Source organism: Manacus candei, unplaced genomic scaffold (genome assembly GCF_025592945.1).
Source record: "Manacus candei isolate 608988 ecotype Guabito, Panama unplaced genomic scaffold, ASM2559294v1 h1tg000054l, whole genome shotgun sequence".
Lineage (NCBI taxonomy): Eukaryota > Metazoa > Chordata > Aves > Passeriformes > Pipridae > Manacus > Manacus candei.
In genome coordinates, this window is record NW_026138102.1 from 1,263,877 (window position 1) to 1,281,679 (window position 17,803).

Genomic DNA, 17,803 nt, shown 5'->3' on the forward strand with positions numbered 1-17,803 from the left:
TTCCCACAAGGAAGGACATGGGATTGCGAGGTTTCCTGGCTAGGAGAGATAGGGGCTGTCCCTGTTGTAATGCCAAGCTACCTCCTACGTACGTTCCTAGGGATGAAGCAGCACCTATTTTAGCAGCAGGACAGACTTAGGCAGGAAGGGAATGGTGACCTGCCCAGCAGGGTGCTCTAATACAAGGTCAGGCCTTTTCATCAGCCCAATTTCTCACTTTTCCCAACAAACACACACCCTTCGACCATTGCTGCCTTCTCCACGAGTCATGGGAACCAACAGCCTGGGACAAGGCAGGAGAAAACTCAAGGGACTAAGGGCTGTCCTACAATGTGGAAGCTTGGACAGGCCCAAGGTGTGTGACATGACAACTCCAGAGCCACGTGTGGAGGGTCCCCACCTCACTTGGCACCACAGCCTATCCCATGGGATGGCCATCCCTGATGTGCAGGGGGGCTGGCTCCCCCATCAGGACAGAAGTGGTGCTGGAAACTGCTACGAACACCTTCTCTGCCCACCCACATCATGGTACAAAGCTATCCCCTGCCCTTCTGCAGGTACTGAAGGTGTCTCCCCAGCCTTCCTCACCACCTATCCCAAGGGATGAACCCTCTGAAGCAAATGTCTCTGGATATCTGCATTTCAGAAGGCACACAAACCTTTGGAGACACCCAACACAGGGCACTGAAGGCATTACAAGCTGGGCAGCCTAAAACCACACAAGGTGGATGACCAGCCCTCCTTGCCCAACAACTGGGATCCTTTGCAGTTGAGGGTGAGCAGCAGCAAGTCCAAAGGATACCTGGAGCTTCCATTGGGGCACACGTGTGCCCTGGTGACAGCGGATGGCAGCCAGCTGGGACCTGGTGCTGGGGATCAGTCTGGGGGACCATGGGTCACCTCCTGGGCTCCACTGGGCAGTGATGGGAGAAAGAAGGGCCAGAGGACGTGCGGAAGACAAACAGGGTATTTTTTAGAGTTCTTTTTTTTCCTTTAATTAGCAAATTTCTTTTCATCCTTGTTAAAACAAAAAAAAAACCACCACACCCCCTGTGTGCTCACTGCTCCAGCTGCTGCAAGCGTTCAAAGGCAGAAAGTTGAGAGATGTTGAATGTCCCAGCTAAGGGGCAGCTCTGAGTCCACCCCACCAGGGCAGACACTGGGGGGTTTCGGGGTGTCAGGCGCCTCGTTACAGATATGGAAAAGGCAGGTGCAAAATTTGGTGATGTGCTCTTGCCAGGCACACACAAAATCCCCTAGGAAGGATGCAGCCCAGCCACTTGGCCAGCAAACGCAGTGGTGGAGGACATGGATGTGCCCTGAGATGCACATTGTGTCCTCAGGGCATTGCTCCCAGAACTGGCATTTGTGCCGTGACTCAGGGACGGGGACATGACAGCAGAGAACCCACCGCCCTGTGCATTGAATTTGGAAGTTATAAGTAAGAGCATCCAACACTTTGGGGGATTCAGTGCTGACCCTACACTGATCCTGGTAAAGCTGGTGCTTCGAAGCCCTGACATGACCCCAAGGTCCCCAGTGGCTCTGCCTTCACTGCAGCAAACCCCCAGTGAGCCCCATCTGCAGCATCCCAGCTGGCATTGAGGCAACAGGGGGATGGTGAAGTGGCAGAGGAGCCAGGAGAAAGGGAACAGTGCTGGGGATCTTAGTTCAGCCCTTCCCATGATCACAAGGCCAGCACTGAGCTAAGAGCCCCTGTCACCTCTCCCTGCCATCACCACCTTCCCCTGAGGCCACCACGCCATCCCCACCTCCCTCCCTGCTGCTGCAGCCCTTATTTATAGGAAGAGGTGGGGAAGAGTTTTTCCAGGGGTGCTCTGGCCCTCCTGCTCCCCCATCCCTTCTAAGCTGGCACAGCCCTGCCTGCATCACCCCAAACCAAGCACCCTTCACCTGCCCCTCTCAGTGCAACGGGGAGGTGAGAGGGAGGAGGAGGAAGGTGATGAAGAACTGTCGCACGAGCTCATTGCCTGCTAATGCCAAGAGTCAATGGGCAGAGCTGCCTTCCTTCCTCGGGGCTGCAGCTGGAGAGAACAGCCTTTTCTGGGGCTGTGCTGTGGGTGCTGGAACACACTGATGATGCTCCGTGTCCCCCACCCCAGCCCTGGTGGTGGCGGGGGGAGCGCAGGGCTGGGCGAGGGGGTGACGGGGTGGGATGTGTGCGAGTGCCCGGGTGTCTGTGTGCACGGGTTTTGGCAAGAGGTCATTGAGGTTACATGATGCAGCATTTGTTCTTGTGGTTGTGAGGGTCCTTAAATCGGAGTCTCTGCTTTGGTCGGTATTTTTCCAAGTACGTCAGCTGCTTGCTGTTGATGGCTCCTCTGCGCTTCCTGCGGGGACAGAGAAGGGCCAGCATGGTCAGTGGGGTGGCAGGAGACCTCCCCATCCCAAACCACCCCTGTCAGGGTGCTGAACTCGCCCTGCCTGGAGCAGGAAGGGATTTTGGAGGATGAGGACACGTGCATCCTTCAAGGATGGAGAACAGGCACTGCCCCCAGCAGCTTTTCTCTCTCATCCGCCCTGGAAGTCTCAGGACAATGGAGAGACTCTCATGGAGAGTTGGGGAGGAAACACGTGGGGCAGAAGTGGTGACTGCCAGAAGCCCCCCAGGGAGGCTCCCAGCTGCTGCCACAGCCTCCTGCAGCCCTGATCCAAAGGTACAGAGTGCTGAATACAAACACCTCCCTTTTCTTCCCCCGAAAGGAGAGAAAAACAAAAACCCCAAAAAAACCCCCTGGGACACATCAGATCTCTCTGTTTCCTCACAGAGGGGCTGTTTTCTCTCCCAGCAATGAAACACCACCCGACTTACTGTCGGATGAACTGGATGGCATCTTCATACTTCATCCCGCTCTCGATCAAGGCCAGTGCAACAAGGACAGGAGCACTGAAAGGCAAAGATGATGGTCACTCCTCAGCCACACTGACATCACATCATCTAAACTCCAAGGAGAAGCTCAGGCAGCTCAGATCCTGTCCTGTATTCCAACACCTATTCCCACTCAGGTTTCACAAAACCCTGCTCAGAGGGGGACTGGGGAAGGGAAGGAGCAGTGCAGGCATGGTTTCAATAAGGTTTCACAAAACTCTGCTCAAAGGGGGACTGGGGAAGGGAAGGAGGAGGGCAGGCATGGTTTTCCCTCTTCTCTCTGCACGGGTGGGGCGGCAGGAGGGATGTTCAGCTCGGACTCACCGCCCTAGCCCAGCCACACAGTGCACGGCCACGCAGCACCCGGGGTCCTCGCAGAACTTGGTCTTCAGCAAGTTGAGCCAGTCTTCTACTATCTTGCTGGGAGGAGGTGCTCCATCATCAAAGGGCCAATCCTGCAAGGTCAGGGGAAGAGAGAAACACTGTCAATACTCTCAGGGGCTGTTTTTTACTCAGGGTAACAGTGTTTGGGCCCTTGGATGACTGTGTCAGGAACTGGGCTCACAGTGCAGCTCTGTGGGGCTCTGTGGCACCATCCAGCACACAGGAACTCCCTGGCTGCATTAGCTCAGGGTTTGAAGCCATGCAAGTCCAGGTCTGGGGTCTTCCCATCTCCTATGGACACGTTCAGTTTTTGGGAGCACCCACAGGATCTACAACACGGTCCCCACGACCCCCCTGCCTCTGCAGACCAGGATGGCCACACCCTGCACCCTCCCTATTCAGGTGACCTCACTGAGCTTTGGGGCCACGTGCCTCCCACCCTCCCCCCCTCCTGTCAGTTCCCATCTAATTCCAGCACTTGGGAGTGCAAAGACACGTTGTAGGGAATTTGAGCAAAGGCAGCTTGGAGATGGCTGAAATCTCAGAGCCTGATGTAGTGCCAAAATTCAGCTTCCTGAAACACATGTATGGGAAGGGGAACACCCAAGTCCCAAAAGAATGGTCTGGGAACCCCCTAACACAGCCCTAGAAACAGTGACAGGGAGACAGACCCCTCCAAATGAGGCCATTTAAACATAAACCTTCAGGAAAGGCTTTTAAGGGACAAAAAAAAAAAAAAGCCCATCTTCTTCCAAACTTCATCCTCAACCTGCAGGGGCTCAAAATTCGAGTTTGGTGAGGAAGTGGATAGAACCAAGTGTTCCAAAACAGGGATTTTTGCCCCCAGAATAAGATCTGGCAGAAGGAGCATGGCCACTGGCTATGCAGCAGCGGGAGAGGGACAGGCAAGGCAGCATCTCCTGGAGGGCTTGGTGAGCCCTGAAGGGTGGGAGGCCAGGGGCCTTAATCCTAGTTTTTCAGGAATAAGTCACTGAGTTGTTGTGCTGGAGTCATCCTTGGTGTGAGATGGCAAAATAAGCTGCTTCATTTCATTGTTTGAACAGCTAATGTGATTTCTGCTGGGATTTGCTAGGAGAGGAGCATGCTGGGCTTCAGGGTACTGTAATGCTTGAGCCAGCCCACCCTGCACAGCCTGTGCCTGTCCTGCAAGGCCACCTCCTCCCCACAGTGCCAGCAAAGCACCACTTCAGCCACGAGTGCAGGTCACGAGGCTTGCACTGGGGAGGACGCACCACACCACAAAATCATTGTGTGATAGAATGGGTTGGGTTGGAAGAGACCTCCAAATATCACCTAGTCCAACCTCCTGCCATGGGCAGGAACACCTTCCACTTAGACCAGGTTGCTCAAAGTTCCATTCAACCTGGTCTTGAACGCTTCCAGGAATGGAGCATCCATCATTTCTCTGGACAGCCTGTGCCAGTGCCTCATCACCCTCATGACAAAAACTTTCTTCCTTATGTCTATCTAAACCTGCCCTCTGTCAGTTTAAAGCTGTTCTCCCTTGTCCTGTCACTCAGTCTCCATGTCAAAAGTCCCTCTCCAGCTGTCTTGCAGCTTTAGGCACTGGAAGGTGCTCTAAGGTCTCCCTGGAGCCTTCTCACCTCCAGGCTGAACACTCCCAGCTCTCTCAGCCTGTCTCCATAGCAGAGGTGCTCCTGCTCTCTGGTCATTTTTGTGGTCTCCTCTGGACCTGCTCCATCATTCCAGCATGACTTGGTGACTGCCACCAGCTTTAGAAGCTGCTTGGGATTCCCTGTGGCACATGGAGGAGCTACAAGCACAGGAAGCATCCAACCACTCAGTGAGTGTGCCTGGGACAGGATCCCTGTACATGTGGGGTGACTGTGGCTGTGGGTGCTGGCACACAGGCATGCTACAGCAGTCAGGCCTCAGCTGGCTTGTGCTCTATTCCCTGAAGAAAGGAATGGGATATATAGGCATAGTCTAAATATAGAATCACAGAATCATTAAGGTTGGAAAAGCCCTCTGAGATCATCAGTTCCAACCATTAATCCAGCACTGCCAAGTCCACCCCTAAACCATGTCCCTAAGTGCCACATCTACGTCTCTTAAATCCCTCCAGGGATGGTGATTCCACCACTTGCCTGGGCAGTCTGTTCCAGTGGTTGACAAGCCCTTCAGTGAAGAAATTTTTCATAATATCCAATTTAAACCTCCCCTGGTGCAGGGGGCCATTTCCTCTTCTCCTATTGCTTGCTACCTGGGAGAAGAGACAGGACCCCACCCAGCAAAAACGTCTTTCAGGGTGTTGTAGAGAGTGAGAAGGTTTCCCCTGAGCCTCCTTTTCTCCAGGCTAAACACCCTCTGCTCCCTCAACTGTCCTCATAATTCTTGTGTTCCAATATATATAGATATAGAGATATATATGTGTCAAATACATATACCAAGATACATATATATAAAAAAATTATATATAGATACACCAAAAATGTATATGCCAAGATATACATATCTCGAATATGTATACAGATATATATGATATAGTTAAATATAGAGATATATCTGTAGCTACATAGATACATCTGGCTATAGATAGCTAGGATATAGATATCTCTCTATATGATTTGCCTTATATGGTTTCTATATGGTTATAGAAACTTTGATATACAAGCTATTTAGTTTCTATACAGTATCTTATATAGTTTCTCTAACTCCCTGTATAAAACATATCCTAGACACAGATATATCTCTGTGTAAGAGATGTATAGGATACATATATCCTAGATATAGAAACTCTGACTGGAGGACTCCAGTTAGAAATGGGGTAAAAGGCAGAAAATTTGGCGTGTAAGTGAGCAGATATGATCTCCACCATATGAATTCTGTAAGTAGGATACAGCTATCTTTATAAGATATCTTCTATAGAGATAGTGCATCTATACCTAGAGACATCTGTATCTGCAGAATCTGTATCTACAGAGATATAGGATAATCCCTGAGAATCTAGGATATAGTTTGCTCTCTCTCTAGGATATAGATTATGCAGAGAGAGCTATATAAAGAGGACCTACACAGAGCAGACCACCCCAGGAGACATGAGGCACTTCCAAACCCTTCCCTAAATAATGAGCAGAGCCTTACTTTCCAGCTGGAGCTGAACTCCCTGGCAGGGCAATCACGCCTGACATCATCTCCAATTACTTATCAGCCAAGATGCAGCCCAGGCAGCTGCCTGCTCTGCCTTTCCCAGCCTGCTGCCTGCTCCCTTTCATCCCTGCAGCTGCACCAGCCTGCTGCTGGGAGAGCAGAGAACCCTCACACCACCCCCCCAGGATAAGATAACGCCGGGGGTAATGGGAACCACGCGCATCTTCCATGTGGGATCAGGCACTCTCATCCCTGGATGCTTTAGAGCCTGAGCAACAGGCAGGGAAGGCAGCTGCCGACTCAGCCAGATGAGTCACAGTTTCGGGTGTGTGGGCAGCACTTCTTTTTTTAAAGCACCAGCCTCATCTCGGCTCAGCTGGCCTTCAAACTCTGCTCCTGGGCGAGCGTGATGCTGCTTTGGTCTCTCAGGGTGTTCAGCAGCCTCGAGAGATGAGATATTTAAGCACCCTCCTGCTGCCCACCCACCATGACAGTGATGCCATCCTTCTCCAGGGGGGTCTTGTCATAGGTCACTTCACACACTCGCACGACTGTGGTGGCACCGTATTTCTTCAGGTCCTGGGGAGGGAAGGAGAAGGAGAGGTCTGAATAAACACTGCCAGTTGCACCCCAGTTAACCCCAACATATCCCAGCCCTGCTATGACCACACAGACAACTATGGACCTTAAAGTTATACCATGCCCCATCTCTGGACCCTAGAGTAAGCCCCCTATGGTTCATCCAGCCTGAGAGGCACAAGGAAACATGAAATCCCAGGACACCAAACTCAAGTGGCCACAGTAGGATTTTCAACCAGCACGTTCATGACTCCTTGGAGTCATGAGTGCCAGTGGGGCAATTTATTTTTAAGCCCTGACAGCCACACCAGTAGAGACATCACACCCCAGGCAAAGAAGCATCCCCAACACGAGTGCAAGTTCCCTGAAGGAGGAATTATTTGTGCCTGTTGATGTCACACTCCTGCTGCAGAAATGGCAGAAATGCAGGTGGGAGGTGGCTGGGGGGTCATAGGACACCCTGCCGATCACACTCAGCATCTCACAGATGGCTCAGGGCCTCCTTCCCAGCCTCGCTGCTGTATCCCATCATCGCTCCAACACCCTGCAGGCTCAGGCGTGGGATTTGGGCTGTTTCCAGCATGGCTTGTTGCCCGGCACAAGGATTGCCCCCAGATTACGTGCCGGTGTACCGACCTCGCACCATGAGATCATCCCTGTCCATGATCCACCCCCTTTGTTCCCCGTGTGAGCTCACCAGACCGTGCTGAACCCCCCGCACGCTCGGCAGCTCAGCCAAAAATCTGAGCAGCCGGAGGAAAGGGGAATTTTTCTCCCTTCCCACTGGTGTGGTCCCCACAGTGTGCAGGGTATGGGGTAGCTGTCCCCAAACCACAACCACCTTCCCATGGCTCTCTGAGCCAGTGGCACTCACACAGATGCTGAGCTCCCAGGCAGGACACCATTGCTGGCTCATGCAACAACAAACTCTCCAGCACTACCCAACATACTCTGGGCATTGGAAATACACTGGGATACTTCGGATGAAAAGTCATTACTGAGGTGCTGGGAGATGCTGGGGATTGTGTGTGTGCATCTACATGCATTGCTGCAAAGCCCCATGACATGATGTCCCAGTGGACTTGGCAGGGGTTGCAACAGGAATGGGGAAACTTTCTCCATCTCTACAGTGCCCAAACATGATGCTTGGGGTCCTCCAAAACATCCCCCCCCAAAAAGCTGGCAGTGATTACACCCACTGCCTCAGGATGCCACCAGGGGCTGTGGTACCAAAGGGGAAGTGCCACTGCCTCATTTACACAGGATTGATCCTGGTTGCATCTCAGCATCAGCTTTTAGCCCCAAAAGGTACAGCTGGACCCTGGTCCCCCTGTTCCAGCCTCCCCTCCTTACCTCCAAGAAAGTGTTGAGTGTGGCATTGGTGGGGTTGTGGGTGATGAGGAACCTCATGTTTTTGTAGCAGACCTCCACTGGCGCAGGGCGGTTCATCCGGGCCATGGTGGGACAGGGGGAGGGTGAGGTGCTGCTGACAGCGGCGGGGGAAAAGCCCCAAAAAAGTGTGGCTTGGAGGGGCAAAAAACCCCAACCCCCCCCCCCCAGCAACCCCTTAGCGCTTCAAAAATAAAAATAAAACAGGATCGAGAACTCAATATACAGACGTTGTGCAAATAATCCCAGCTTGTGGGAGCGCGCCGGCTTCCTGACACACCGCAAGCCCCCTCCCCAGGGAGGAGGGAAAAGCCAGGCAGGAAAAAAAAATAATATTAATGATAATAATAATAATAATAATTAAAAAAAAAAAAAAAATGCCTTTGCTGTAGTGTCGGTGTCCTCGGCGTGTGTGTGCGACGGCGAGTGGCTGCCGCCTTCGGCGCTGCGCGCTCCCGGGCGCTCTAGAAAGGCCTCTGCATATGGGGGGTGGTGGTGGCGGGAGGGTGGCCTCCGTCACGTTACCCCATCGGGGTATGTGGAGTACTTGGGGGTGGCACGGGGGGCCGGGAGCCTACGGGGCGGCGTCGGCGGCGTCCGGCAGCGGTGCCTCGCTGGGGCGATCCATGCACGGGAGCCGTGAATGGTTGAGTCGGAGGGTCGGGATGCCGGGCGGGACGAGGTGAGGGCGGCCGGGCACTGCTTCACAGGGCGCGCTGCCGGGGGCTGCGGGGATCACAGCTGCTCCTCAGCACCTCCATAAATCCCAGCGGGGAGCGAGGCTGCAGAGGAGGGAAAGGGAAACACTGTGGTGAGAGTGTGCTCCTCAAGGAAGCCCCTGCTTGGTAGGGGTACCTCTGAAGGCACCATCACCCACCACAGCCCATACCAGTATCACTGATTGCAGAATCACAGAATCAATTAGGTTGGAAAAGATCTCTGAGATCATCAAGTCCTGCCTTTGACCCAACACCACCTTGTCAACTAGACCATGGCACTAAGTGCCACATCCAGTCTCTTCTTAAACACCTTCAGGGATAGTGAATCCACCACCTCCCTAGGCAGCCCATTCCAATGTCTGATCACTCCCTCTGTAAAGAATTTCTTCCCTATATCCAACCTAAACCTCCCCTGGCAGAGCTTAAGACTGTGCCCTCTTGTCCTACTGCTGGTCGCCTGGGAGAAGAGATGGACTCCCTACCTGGCTATAACCTCCTTTCAGGGAGTTGTAGAGAGTGAGAAGGTCTCCCCTGAGCCTCCTCTTCCCCAGGCTAAACAACCCCAGCTCCCTCAGCCACTCCTCAAAGGGCTTGTGCTCCAGTCCCTTCACCAGCCTTGTTCATCCTCATCTTCGCAGAAGATCACAGATTAGAAAGCGAGGTGGTATTTAAAAATAAAACTGAAATATCATCTGAAGAGCTGAAATAGCACTGGAAAGCCAGAGGAGGTAACTCACAGTTAGACAGAACGGAAAAGCACATGGCAGGGAAGGGCTTGTTCTCTCTCCTGTGCCACCCAATATCTACATCCACTGGAGGATTTAAGCATCCAAGCCACGCGAGCCGACCCTGACACCCACCCTGTCCCCCCAGACCTCACCTTTGTGTCCCTGGAAAGCACAGAGAGTATTTCCACCCCAAATGCCTGCTGTGTCCGAAACCAGCTGCCACTGCCTCTAATCGGCCACATGCTCCCGGCACTGCTCGAGCGGCTCATGTCTACCAAATGCACCTCTAATGCTCTTAGGAGAACTAAGCCGCCTGCAAATGAGCTTTCTTGGGGAGGGGAGGCAGAGGAGGGAGTCACATGTGTATGATTTCACTAGCTTTAGCGGTGGATGTGTCTCCCTGCTTGCTCATCTGCATCACCATACCGCCGGCACATCGCTCCCTATAAAGTACTCCAGCTCTGTACCTGTGGCATCTTTGCCTTCAAGGATGGCAACAGGAGGAAATAAAAAAAAAGAATAAATCAATTCCCACTGCGGAAACGCCAAAATCCAAGAGATGATGGGCCCTGGGTGGAGGTGAGGGTTCTGCCAGCCCCACTCAGAGTTGAGGGAAAGCTGGTGCCTCCCCAGGTTGTTACCCACCGGACTCTTGTTTTGAAGCTGCTCCTTCCCCTGGTCAGAGGCTGCTTAGAGTCGCCTGGCCAGAGCCTCAAAATAGAACATAAGCACATAAGTAACTCGAGCCAGGCCAGCAGGCACCCCCTCACCTCTCCTCATGATGCCCCAGCAGACAGAAACTTTCCCTCTGGATTGTTTTACTCTGATGTAACGAGACAGGTGGGATCAGGGAGGTGAGCTGAGCACTGACCAGCTCATCACAGCACCTGGGTGCTGACAATGGTATCCTCCACGCCTGAGCAGCATTTACAACCTGCTCGCCAGCTTCTGCTTCTCCTGTGGCACCCAGGAATTAAAAAGTCAAATAGCAAAGGGGGAAAAAAGCCAGGTGAGGATTCAGAGGAAGCAGGGCTGCTCTGCTGAATGTGCCCAGTCTGGCTGCTAAAATCATGGACTTTTCCCATCAACCATGTTCCATCACTCCTGACTAATTTTTTTTTGCCCAGAAAAAATGGGGTAATGCTACTCCAGAGCCCTGCAGGGATATTCTTGCAAAGTTCAAACCCTACTTAGGCTGCAGGGGATGAGTGGGACATTCTCGGGGCAAATTTCCAGTTCCCATTGAGGAAATCAGATTTTAGCAGCTGATGGAGGCAGAAAGCTTGGCTGAAGGACGGGAGCAAGGCAGGACCTGGCTTCCAGCAGCACTTTAGGTGTGATTCAGAGCAGACAATGCTGAAACTCCCAAGGTAGCTGACCCTCCCTACCTGGACCACAGCAGCTGGAATCTTTGCTCAAACTTTGCAACAATCCTGCATGATGGGCTGGGAAACCTGCTCTTCCCCTGGTGTTCGCCACGCTTTTCCAGTGATGATCCCACCCATCACTTTTGTTTGTGGGGTCTGCTTCCCCCTGAGATGATCTCACCATGGCTGGATAAGACTCCATATGGTATTTCTGGAGGGTAATTTTGGGCTAGTTTTGGCTATGTGGCTCCTACAGGTCCAGCTGCTGAGCTGTGGGCCAGCACAACCATGAAAAGAACCAGCCGCCCAGCTAGTGGATGTTTCCCAAAGAAAACCTGCTGGCAAACCCCTCAGCAAGGTTCATCTTTTTCACTTAAAGGAAAACAGAGGTTAAAACCCTCCAGAGGGATGGGAGGTGGGAGGGATGGGCAGCCACAGGTGCCTGCTCAAAGGGAAGAGCTGATGCAAAGCAGGTATAGCCCCAGAACATCCCCTTGCAAACCCAGTTTCTCAAACAAAGGACTCAAGGATCTTTTGCTTTTCCTTTTAAAGCCTTTGGCTCTTGGCTCTTCCAACTTCCCCTTTGCCTAATGATATCTTGCCTTCTGCCCCTTCAGATATGACACACTACATCAGAGGTGCTGAAGGAACAACAGCAAATTCTCCTTCCAAACAACCCCATACCTTGTTTTAAGTGGCTGCAGAGACACGTTGATATGAACTGTGCCCATGTTTAACTGTGTCCTGGATTAATCCCACCCGTTGAGCAACCCTGTGGGACTGGGAGCTGCTGTGAGCACCAGTGTCCACCAGGAGCAGTGGCTCACTCCCTGCCACCCATCCAACACACAGTTCATGCTCCATCAGCGCTCCGGATCCCACACAGTTTTTTACTGGCTTGGGTGTGCTTGCTGCCAGTAACAGAGGTTCAGTGGGAACCGCCTGCGTACGGGAACAGCCAGTGCTCCTTTCCCACAAGGTCTCTTCTCTCCAGTGGAAGCGTTTCAAGTATTTTGGCACTTGCACGTCTCAGCAATTCAGCCCCGAAGCCCATAAATCCCTAATGGATATTCAATCGCAAATCATCCCCTGCGCTACAGGCTGAGGCGCTGATCTCCATATTAAGCACTGCAGAACAATGTGGAAAAGGGAATTTCAGCTAATATTAATAACCTGCCAAGCATACATAAATCCTTCTTATTTGAGCGCTATGGGGGATCCAGAGGAAGCATGTGAGGACACAGTGAGCAAGCCCTGGATGAGGATGCTCAGCAGTGCAGTGCTGGTCTGTCAGGCTCACACCCATCAGGGGGAAGCCTGAGGAAAGGAGGTTGTAGCCAGGTGGAGGTCAGTCTCTTCTCCCAAGTAACAAAGTGACAGGGCGAGAAGAAGCAGCCACAAATTGTGCTAGGGAAGGTTTAGATTGGATATTAGGAAAAATTTCTTCCCTGAAAGGGTGGTAAGGCACTTGAACAGGCTGCCCAGGGAAGTGGTGGAATCACCATACCTGGGATGATCAAAAGGTACATGGATGTGGCAATTAGTGGTGGACCTGGCAGTGCTGGGTTAGTGGTTGGACTCAATGATCTCAGGTTTTCAACCTTAGTGATTCTATAATTCTTTTTGCACCAGGACTGTGGAAGTTTCTGCTTCTTCCACAAGAACCTGAGCAGCCAAGAGCCCTGTGAGGATTCAGTGAACACACTTTGGTGTGGCAAGGGAACAATGAAGGATGCTGTTCTGGAGATGGGGACCACTGAGCCATCATCTCCTTGTCTTACACCCCAAATGAGAGGGGATCACAGGGGTCTCCAAAATACTCCTTTGCAGTGTGGCAGCTCCATTACACACATGTCTTGGCCTTGTCCCAGCTGTCCAGGGACAGATCCTGCAACAGCAGGGATGAGGCTGCTCTTCCTCATGGCAACCAGACGCAAAACGAAGGTCAGGTCTTCTTCACACAGTTAATGGAAGAGCTTGGCTGGAGCAGTGAACAAGTGCCAGACCTGAAGGCTGTGCTGCGGGTACATGGGGTAGCGGGATGCAGTTGCTGGAGTCAGGTTCTTCTAAACACAGCAACTCCCCAAGCAAAGGAAAAGGAAGCTTTGCAGAGCCAAACTGTTGCTCCATGTGGGCTTTAGCAGCGGGACTCGGAACAAAGACTCTTGCTCACCCAAAGAATATGTATCTCACCCGTATATAAATATAGCTGTCTCTGAGTGAGCACATCCCCCATTCAAAGCTCACCTTCAGAGAAATACAACAAAACACCCATCGGTGTTGCATTTCCTTGACCTCTCTCCTGGTTCCAGCCCCTGTAGCAAGACATCAACCAGCCTTTTCCCCTTAAGGCTGATCAAGTCCTGCTCTCCCTGCTCCCAATCCCACCTCTGCAGTAAGTACTTCCACCACCCTGAAAACTGAATGCACGTTTCTGAGCAGTCCCAGTTATTACCACGTAGCAGTTCTGCACAGGACTGCTGTCACTGGTATGTGTGACCATGGGCAGCAGGTCTGTGAGGCTTGGCTGCACACTAGATCAGCACCACCACCAGCACCACCACCACTGCCCACCAGCACCACTACTGTCACCACTGCCACCAGCATGAGCAGCACCACCACTGCCACAAATGCCACCAGCATGAGCAGCACCACTGACACCACTGCCATCAGTATCAGCAGTACCACCACTGTCACCAGCACCACTGCCACCAGTACCAGCAGTACCACCACTGCCATCACCGCCACTACTGCCACCAGCAACACCACTGCCACCACTGCCACTACTGCCACTGCTACCACCAGCATGAGCAGCACCAGCAGTCACCACTGCCACCACCAGCACCAGCATGACTGCCACCACAGTGACCATTGCCAGCAACTGCTACTACTGCCACCATTGCCACCAGTGTCACCCAACTCTCACCGGTGTCACCACCAGCACCACCACTGCTGCCATTGCCACCAGTGTCACCACTGCCACCATTGCCATCACTGCCACGGAGGACAGGTCCCAGGACGCAGAGAGCCACAGTGCTGTCCCCAGCCTGTGACCGCAGCTGGGACACAGCCAGAGGAAAGCCAAGTCGCTGAGATTTCCTCTGGTCGCATCTGCACAGAAGGAAACAGGAAAGGTCTGGGAGGAGAGCGACGGAAACAAAACCCCCGGCAGGAGCCGCATCTGGGGGCAGAGGCATCAGCAGCCACCGGCACGTCCCGCTCCAGGTGCAGAGCTGGACAGAGCACAGGGGGATGCCCCAGAAAAGCTGTGGTGGATGTGGGGTATCTGCTACCAGGAGCGGAGCAGTGCCCGGCACCATCTGCCAGGGAACCATGGTGGGGTTTTCCCTCCAAGGGGTCATTGTTTTTTCTCGTTGTTTCTTTTGCTGCAGGTGATGTTTTCTGAGCAAAGCAGCAAGGAGGATTAAAACTGCAGAGGGAGAGGAAGCCCACCAAAACACACCTGCAAGATAAACCAGGTCATGCATATTCCTCCTTTTTGGTGGTAAATGCTGGCTGACATGTGATTTTGCAGAAGAGAGCTGTACAGCTTCTGATTTTATAGCTCCAGTTGGATTTGAATAGTTTGGTAGTATTCAGGCAGCAGGGAAAGGTGCCAGCATGATGCTGGTATGGAGATTTGCAAGTAGTAGGCACTCGGGAGACCACGAAAAAGGGAGGAATAGGGAAGCTGAGGCAGCGAGCCAGCCAGACTGATAAAAAGAAGAGCACAGTCTTCCCAGCACTGTGCAAGCTGGGAATGCACCAGAGGCCCTGGTAACATGATCGACCCTTTCTTATCTTTTATTTGCACCTCTTTTCTTTGAAGAGAGGCTGAGGCACAGTGTGGAGAGTGCCTGTAAAGGTTGTTTGGGAGTTGTTTTTGCCTCTCACCCACTTTGGTGCTGGTACACAACCCCAATGGGACATGGACCCTGTGCTGACATGAGGATTCCTGTGATGCCACTGGTGTTGGGGCTGCATCTCCTGTCCAGAGCTCGTGAGGCAATTCCCCAGAGGAAACAAAAGGTGCTCCAGGCATCCCTTCAACATCTCCCAGCTCCTTAGCTGGAATTCCAGCTTTTCCCCTCACATGCAGACCCCAAGCATCTCCAATTTGCAGTCTCCATGGATGGCTTTTTCTAACCTAACTCCTTCTTGAACCGTGAGAGATCCAGCTACCAGAAGAATATCATAAAAACCTCAGAGAGGCACCAAACCTTCAGCACTGAGGGGGAAAAGGAACCCCCCCAGCTGAACACAGCCCTCACACCCTGTCCCTGGTAGCAGATGACTCATGGGCAACAGGCAGTGGCATTGCTTGCAGAGAGATCCTGGTTTTATGACTCAAGATATCCCCTCCACCACCTTCCTCAGCAGCCATGAGGAGCTTGGTGCCGACTCAGAGGCTTTTCCTGGCTTGGATTTGAAGGGAAAAGAAAGAAAAAAAAATTTAAAAAAAAAGGGAGATGGAAGAGAGGCCAACTCCACAGGGAAAAGTAATAACAGGCTTGGGGCTGGCTGCTTCCCAAATCTGCAGAGGGTGTGCCCTGGAGGGTTTTTTGGTGGGGGGGGTGAAAAGCTTGGTCATTTGGGGACGGACAGTCCCCATGCTCCGGCGCCTGATGCACAGGGAAGTCAGGCACCGCAAATACTGGGGTCACCTCCCCCCCATCCTTCAGGGATTTCTTCCAGCTAGAGGAATCAGGGGGAAAAAAAGCAATTCTGCATCTGACTGGGCATTTCCAGGATTCCTGCCTTGCCCAAGAGCATCCTTGGAAAGAAATGAATCCCAAAGCAGCATCCTTGTCCCAAAACATGCACGGGGGGGGCAAGCTGACCCCAGTGGTCCCTTACAACAACTGTCACTGCCACTTGTCTCTCCATCCCGAATATCTGATGTGGCTGAACACCTGTTCATCTTTTCTTGTGGTTTCTCACAGCATTTTGAGTGAATTTAGTACTTGTGGCACGTGTCTGAATGGCAAAATTTGGGGGTGGGGGCAGAACAATGCCTCTTTCAGGGTAAACAGGTAGCAGCACCCTGCTGGGGAGGGCATGGAGGGGATGTCATGACCTCCCCTCGGAAGTATGACTTCAGCCTGTGCTGGGGTGGCTGGTTTTGGGAGAAGTGCAGCCTGCATTAAGTGTTTTCCACTGCTTATCCCAGGACCACTATTTTGTCCCCTGGTCTTCAAACCCTCTGTGTTCCACCAGACTCGGACTTTGCTCTTCGGCGTGTTCCCGCTCAGTGGTGACATTCTGATGGGAAGATGTCCCCACACCACCTGGTCCTACCTCCTCCTCAGGTCAGCAGCAGCCCTGACCAAAGGCCATCATGGCCCTGTCTGCGTCATCGGTGTCCCTTGCACAACCCCCAACGCTGCCGGGCTGCGGTGGCTTTGATGGACATCTGCTGATGAAGAATAGGGGCTCCGGGGGACTCAGTCTACCCAACAGGTGGATTTTGACCTGCAGACAGTGTTGAAATAGTGCTCCATGACATGCTGGGGATGCAACGTGGGACAGAACATTCTCTGCCTGTGATAAACCCCATGGACGCATCGTCTCTGGTGGCATCCAGCTATGCCAGCATTGTCCAGAAAAGCCACGCTCTAGAGAAAAGCCTCTCTTCCAAGCCAATGCCACCAGGTTTTAGATGGAGTTTGTGGGTCACTGAGCTTCCTCCACCATCCAGACCTTGTGCTCTAAAGGGCTGTCCTCCCAAACCATCTCACTCTTCCTCTGCACTATTTGGTCTACACATTTCACCTGATGGAGATGGGGTCACACATATCATGACAGGATGCTGGGGGATGGCAATGCAACTGGCCCTCTCCCTTATTGTGGTGGACACCGAAGCACTTCTGAAGGCAGCCACCATCCTGCATGGAAAACCCTGAATTGGCTCCTCCTCATCCTCACCAGCCCTGACCTTAACAGCAGAAACCACCGCTTGAAACAGCCCTTCCAGGGATGTCCCTTTTCCAGCAGGATGGGACAGAGATGCTGAATGCAAATGTCCCCTCAGGGATACTAATAATATGGAGAGACATCGTGTGGGGGGAAACATGATGGGTGTCAGCCAGGACAGTTAAAAGCCATGGAGCAAACAGAGGGAGATGGGAAAACAGCCTGCTCCTGGGTGGGATGCAGTGAGATCTGGCAGGGGCCAGGCTTGCTGTAGATCCTCAGCACACTGGGCTCTTGGCTCATCCCACTGAGCCCAGGTTCTGCAGAGATGATTTGCCCAGAAACCTTCTTTCAGGAAACTCCTTAGCTCCAGCAAAAAGCCATAGCACAGCTCCCTAGTTGCCACAGGACAAACGCTCTGCAAAAGCAACACGTCAGCAAAGCTCTAGGGACAAAGGTGGGTACCTCTGAGCTGCCAGTTTTGGATGCATGACTGTGGCACAGTCTGATCCTGTGCCCTCTCCCACCCTCCTGCACCCAGCCACCCCCAGCAACAGGGACAAAATCCTTTGGTCCTGCCGCCCTTGGGCAAAAACCCGGAGCCAAAGGATGCTGTGCCAAGAGCTGACCCCCACCCGTGGGAGCTTGCAGAGCAAATAAAGGTGGTTTTTCTTTCAAATAAAAGATCAAAGGGGATGAAAT

At 52.6% G+C, this 17,803-nt stretch overlaps 1 protein-coding gene across 2 annotated transcripts in view; it reads right to left on the reverse strand.

Annotated features, from left to right (window-relative positions):
* Positions 1-878: 878 nt before the first annotated feature.
* PTP4A3 (protein tyrosine phosphatase 4A3) overlaps positions 879-17,803 on the reverse strand; it is a 40,198-nt gene continuing 23,273 nt past the window's right edge. For both annotated transcript variants that reach the window (XM_051802076.1, XM_051802077.1), the window contains exons 2-6: positions 8,339-9,156; positions 6,893-6,985; positions 3,215-3,345; positions 2,834-2,908; positions 879-2,351 (exon numbers count right to left, since the gene is read on the reverse strand). In XM_051802076.1, coding sequence (XP_051658036.1) covers positions 2,234-2,351; positions 2,834-2,908; positions 3,215-3,345; positions 6,893-6,985; positions 8,339-8,443 — 522 coding nt within the window. In that variant the 5' untranslated portion in view covers positions 8,444-9,156 and the 3' untranslated portion in view covers positions 879-2,233. The remainder of the gene's footprint in view (positions 2,352-2,833; positions 2,909-3,214; positions 3,346-6,892; positions 6,986-8,338; positions 9,157-17,803) is intronic.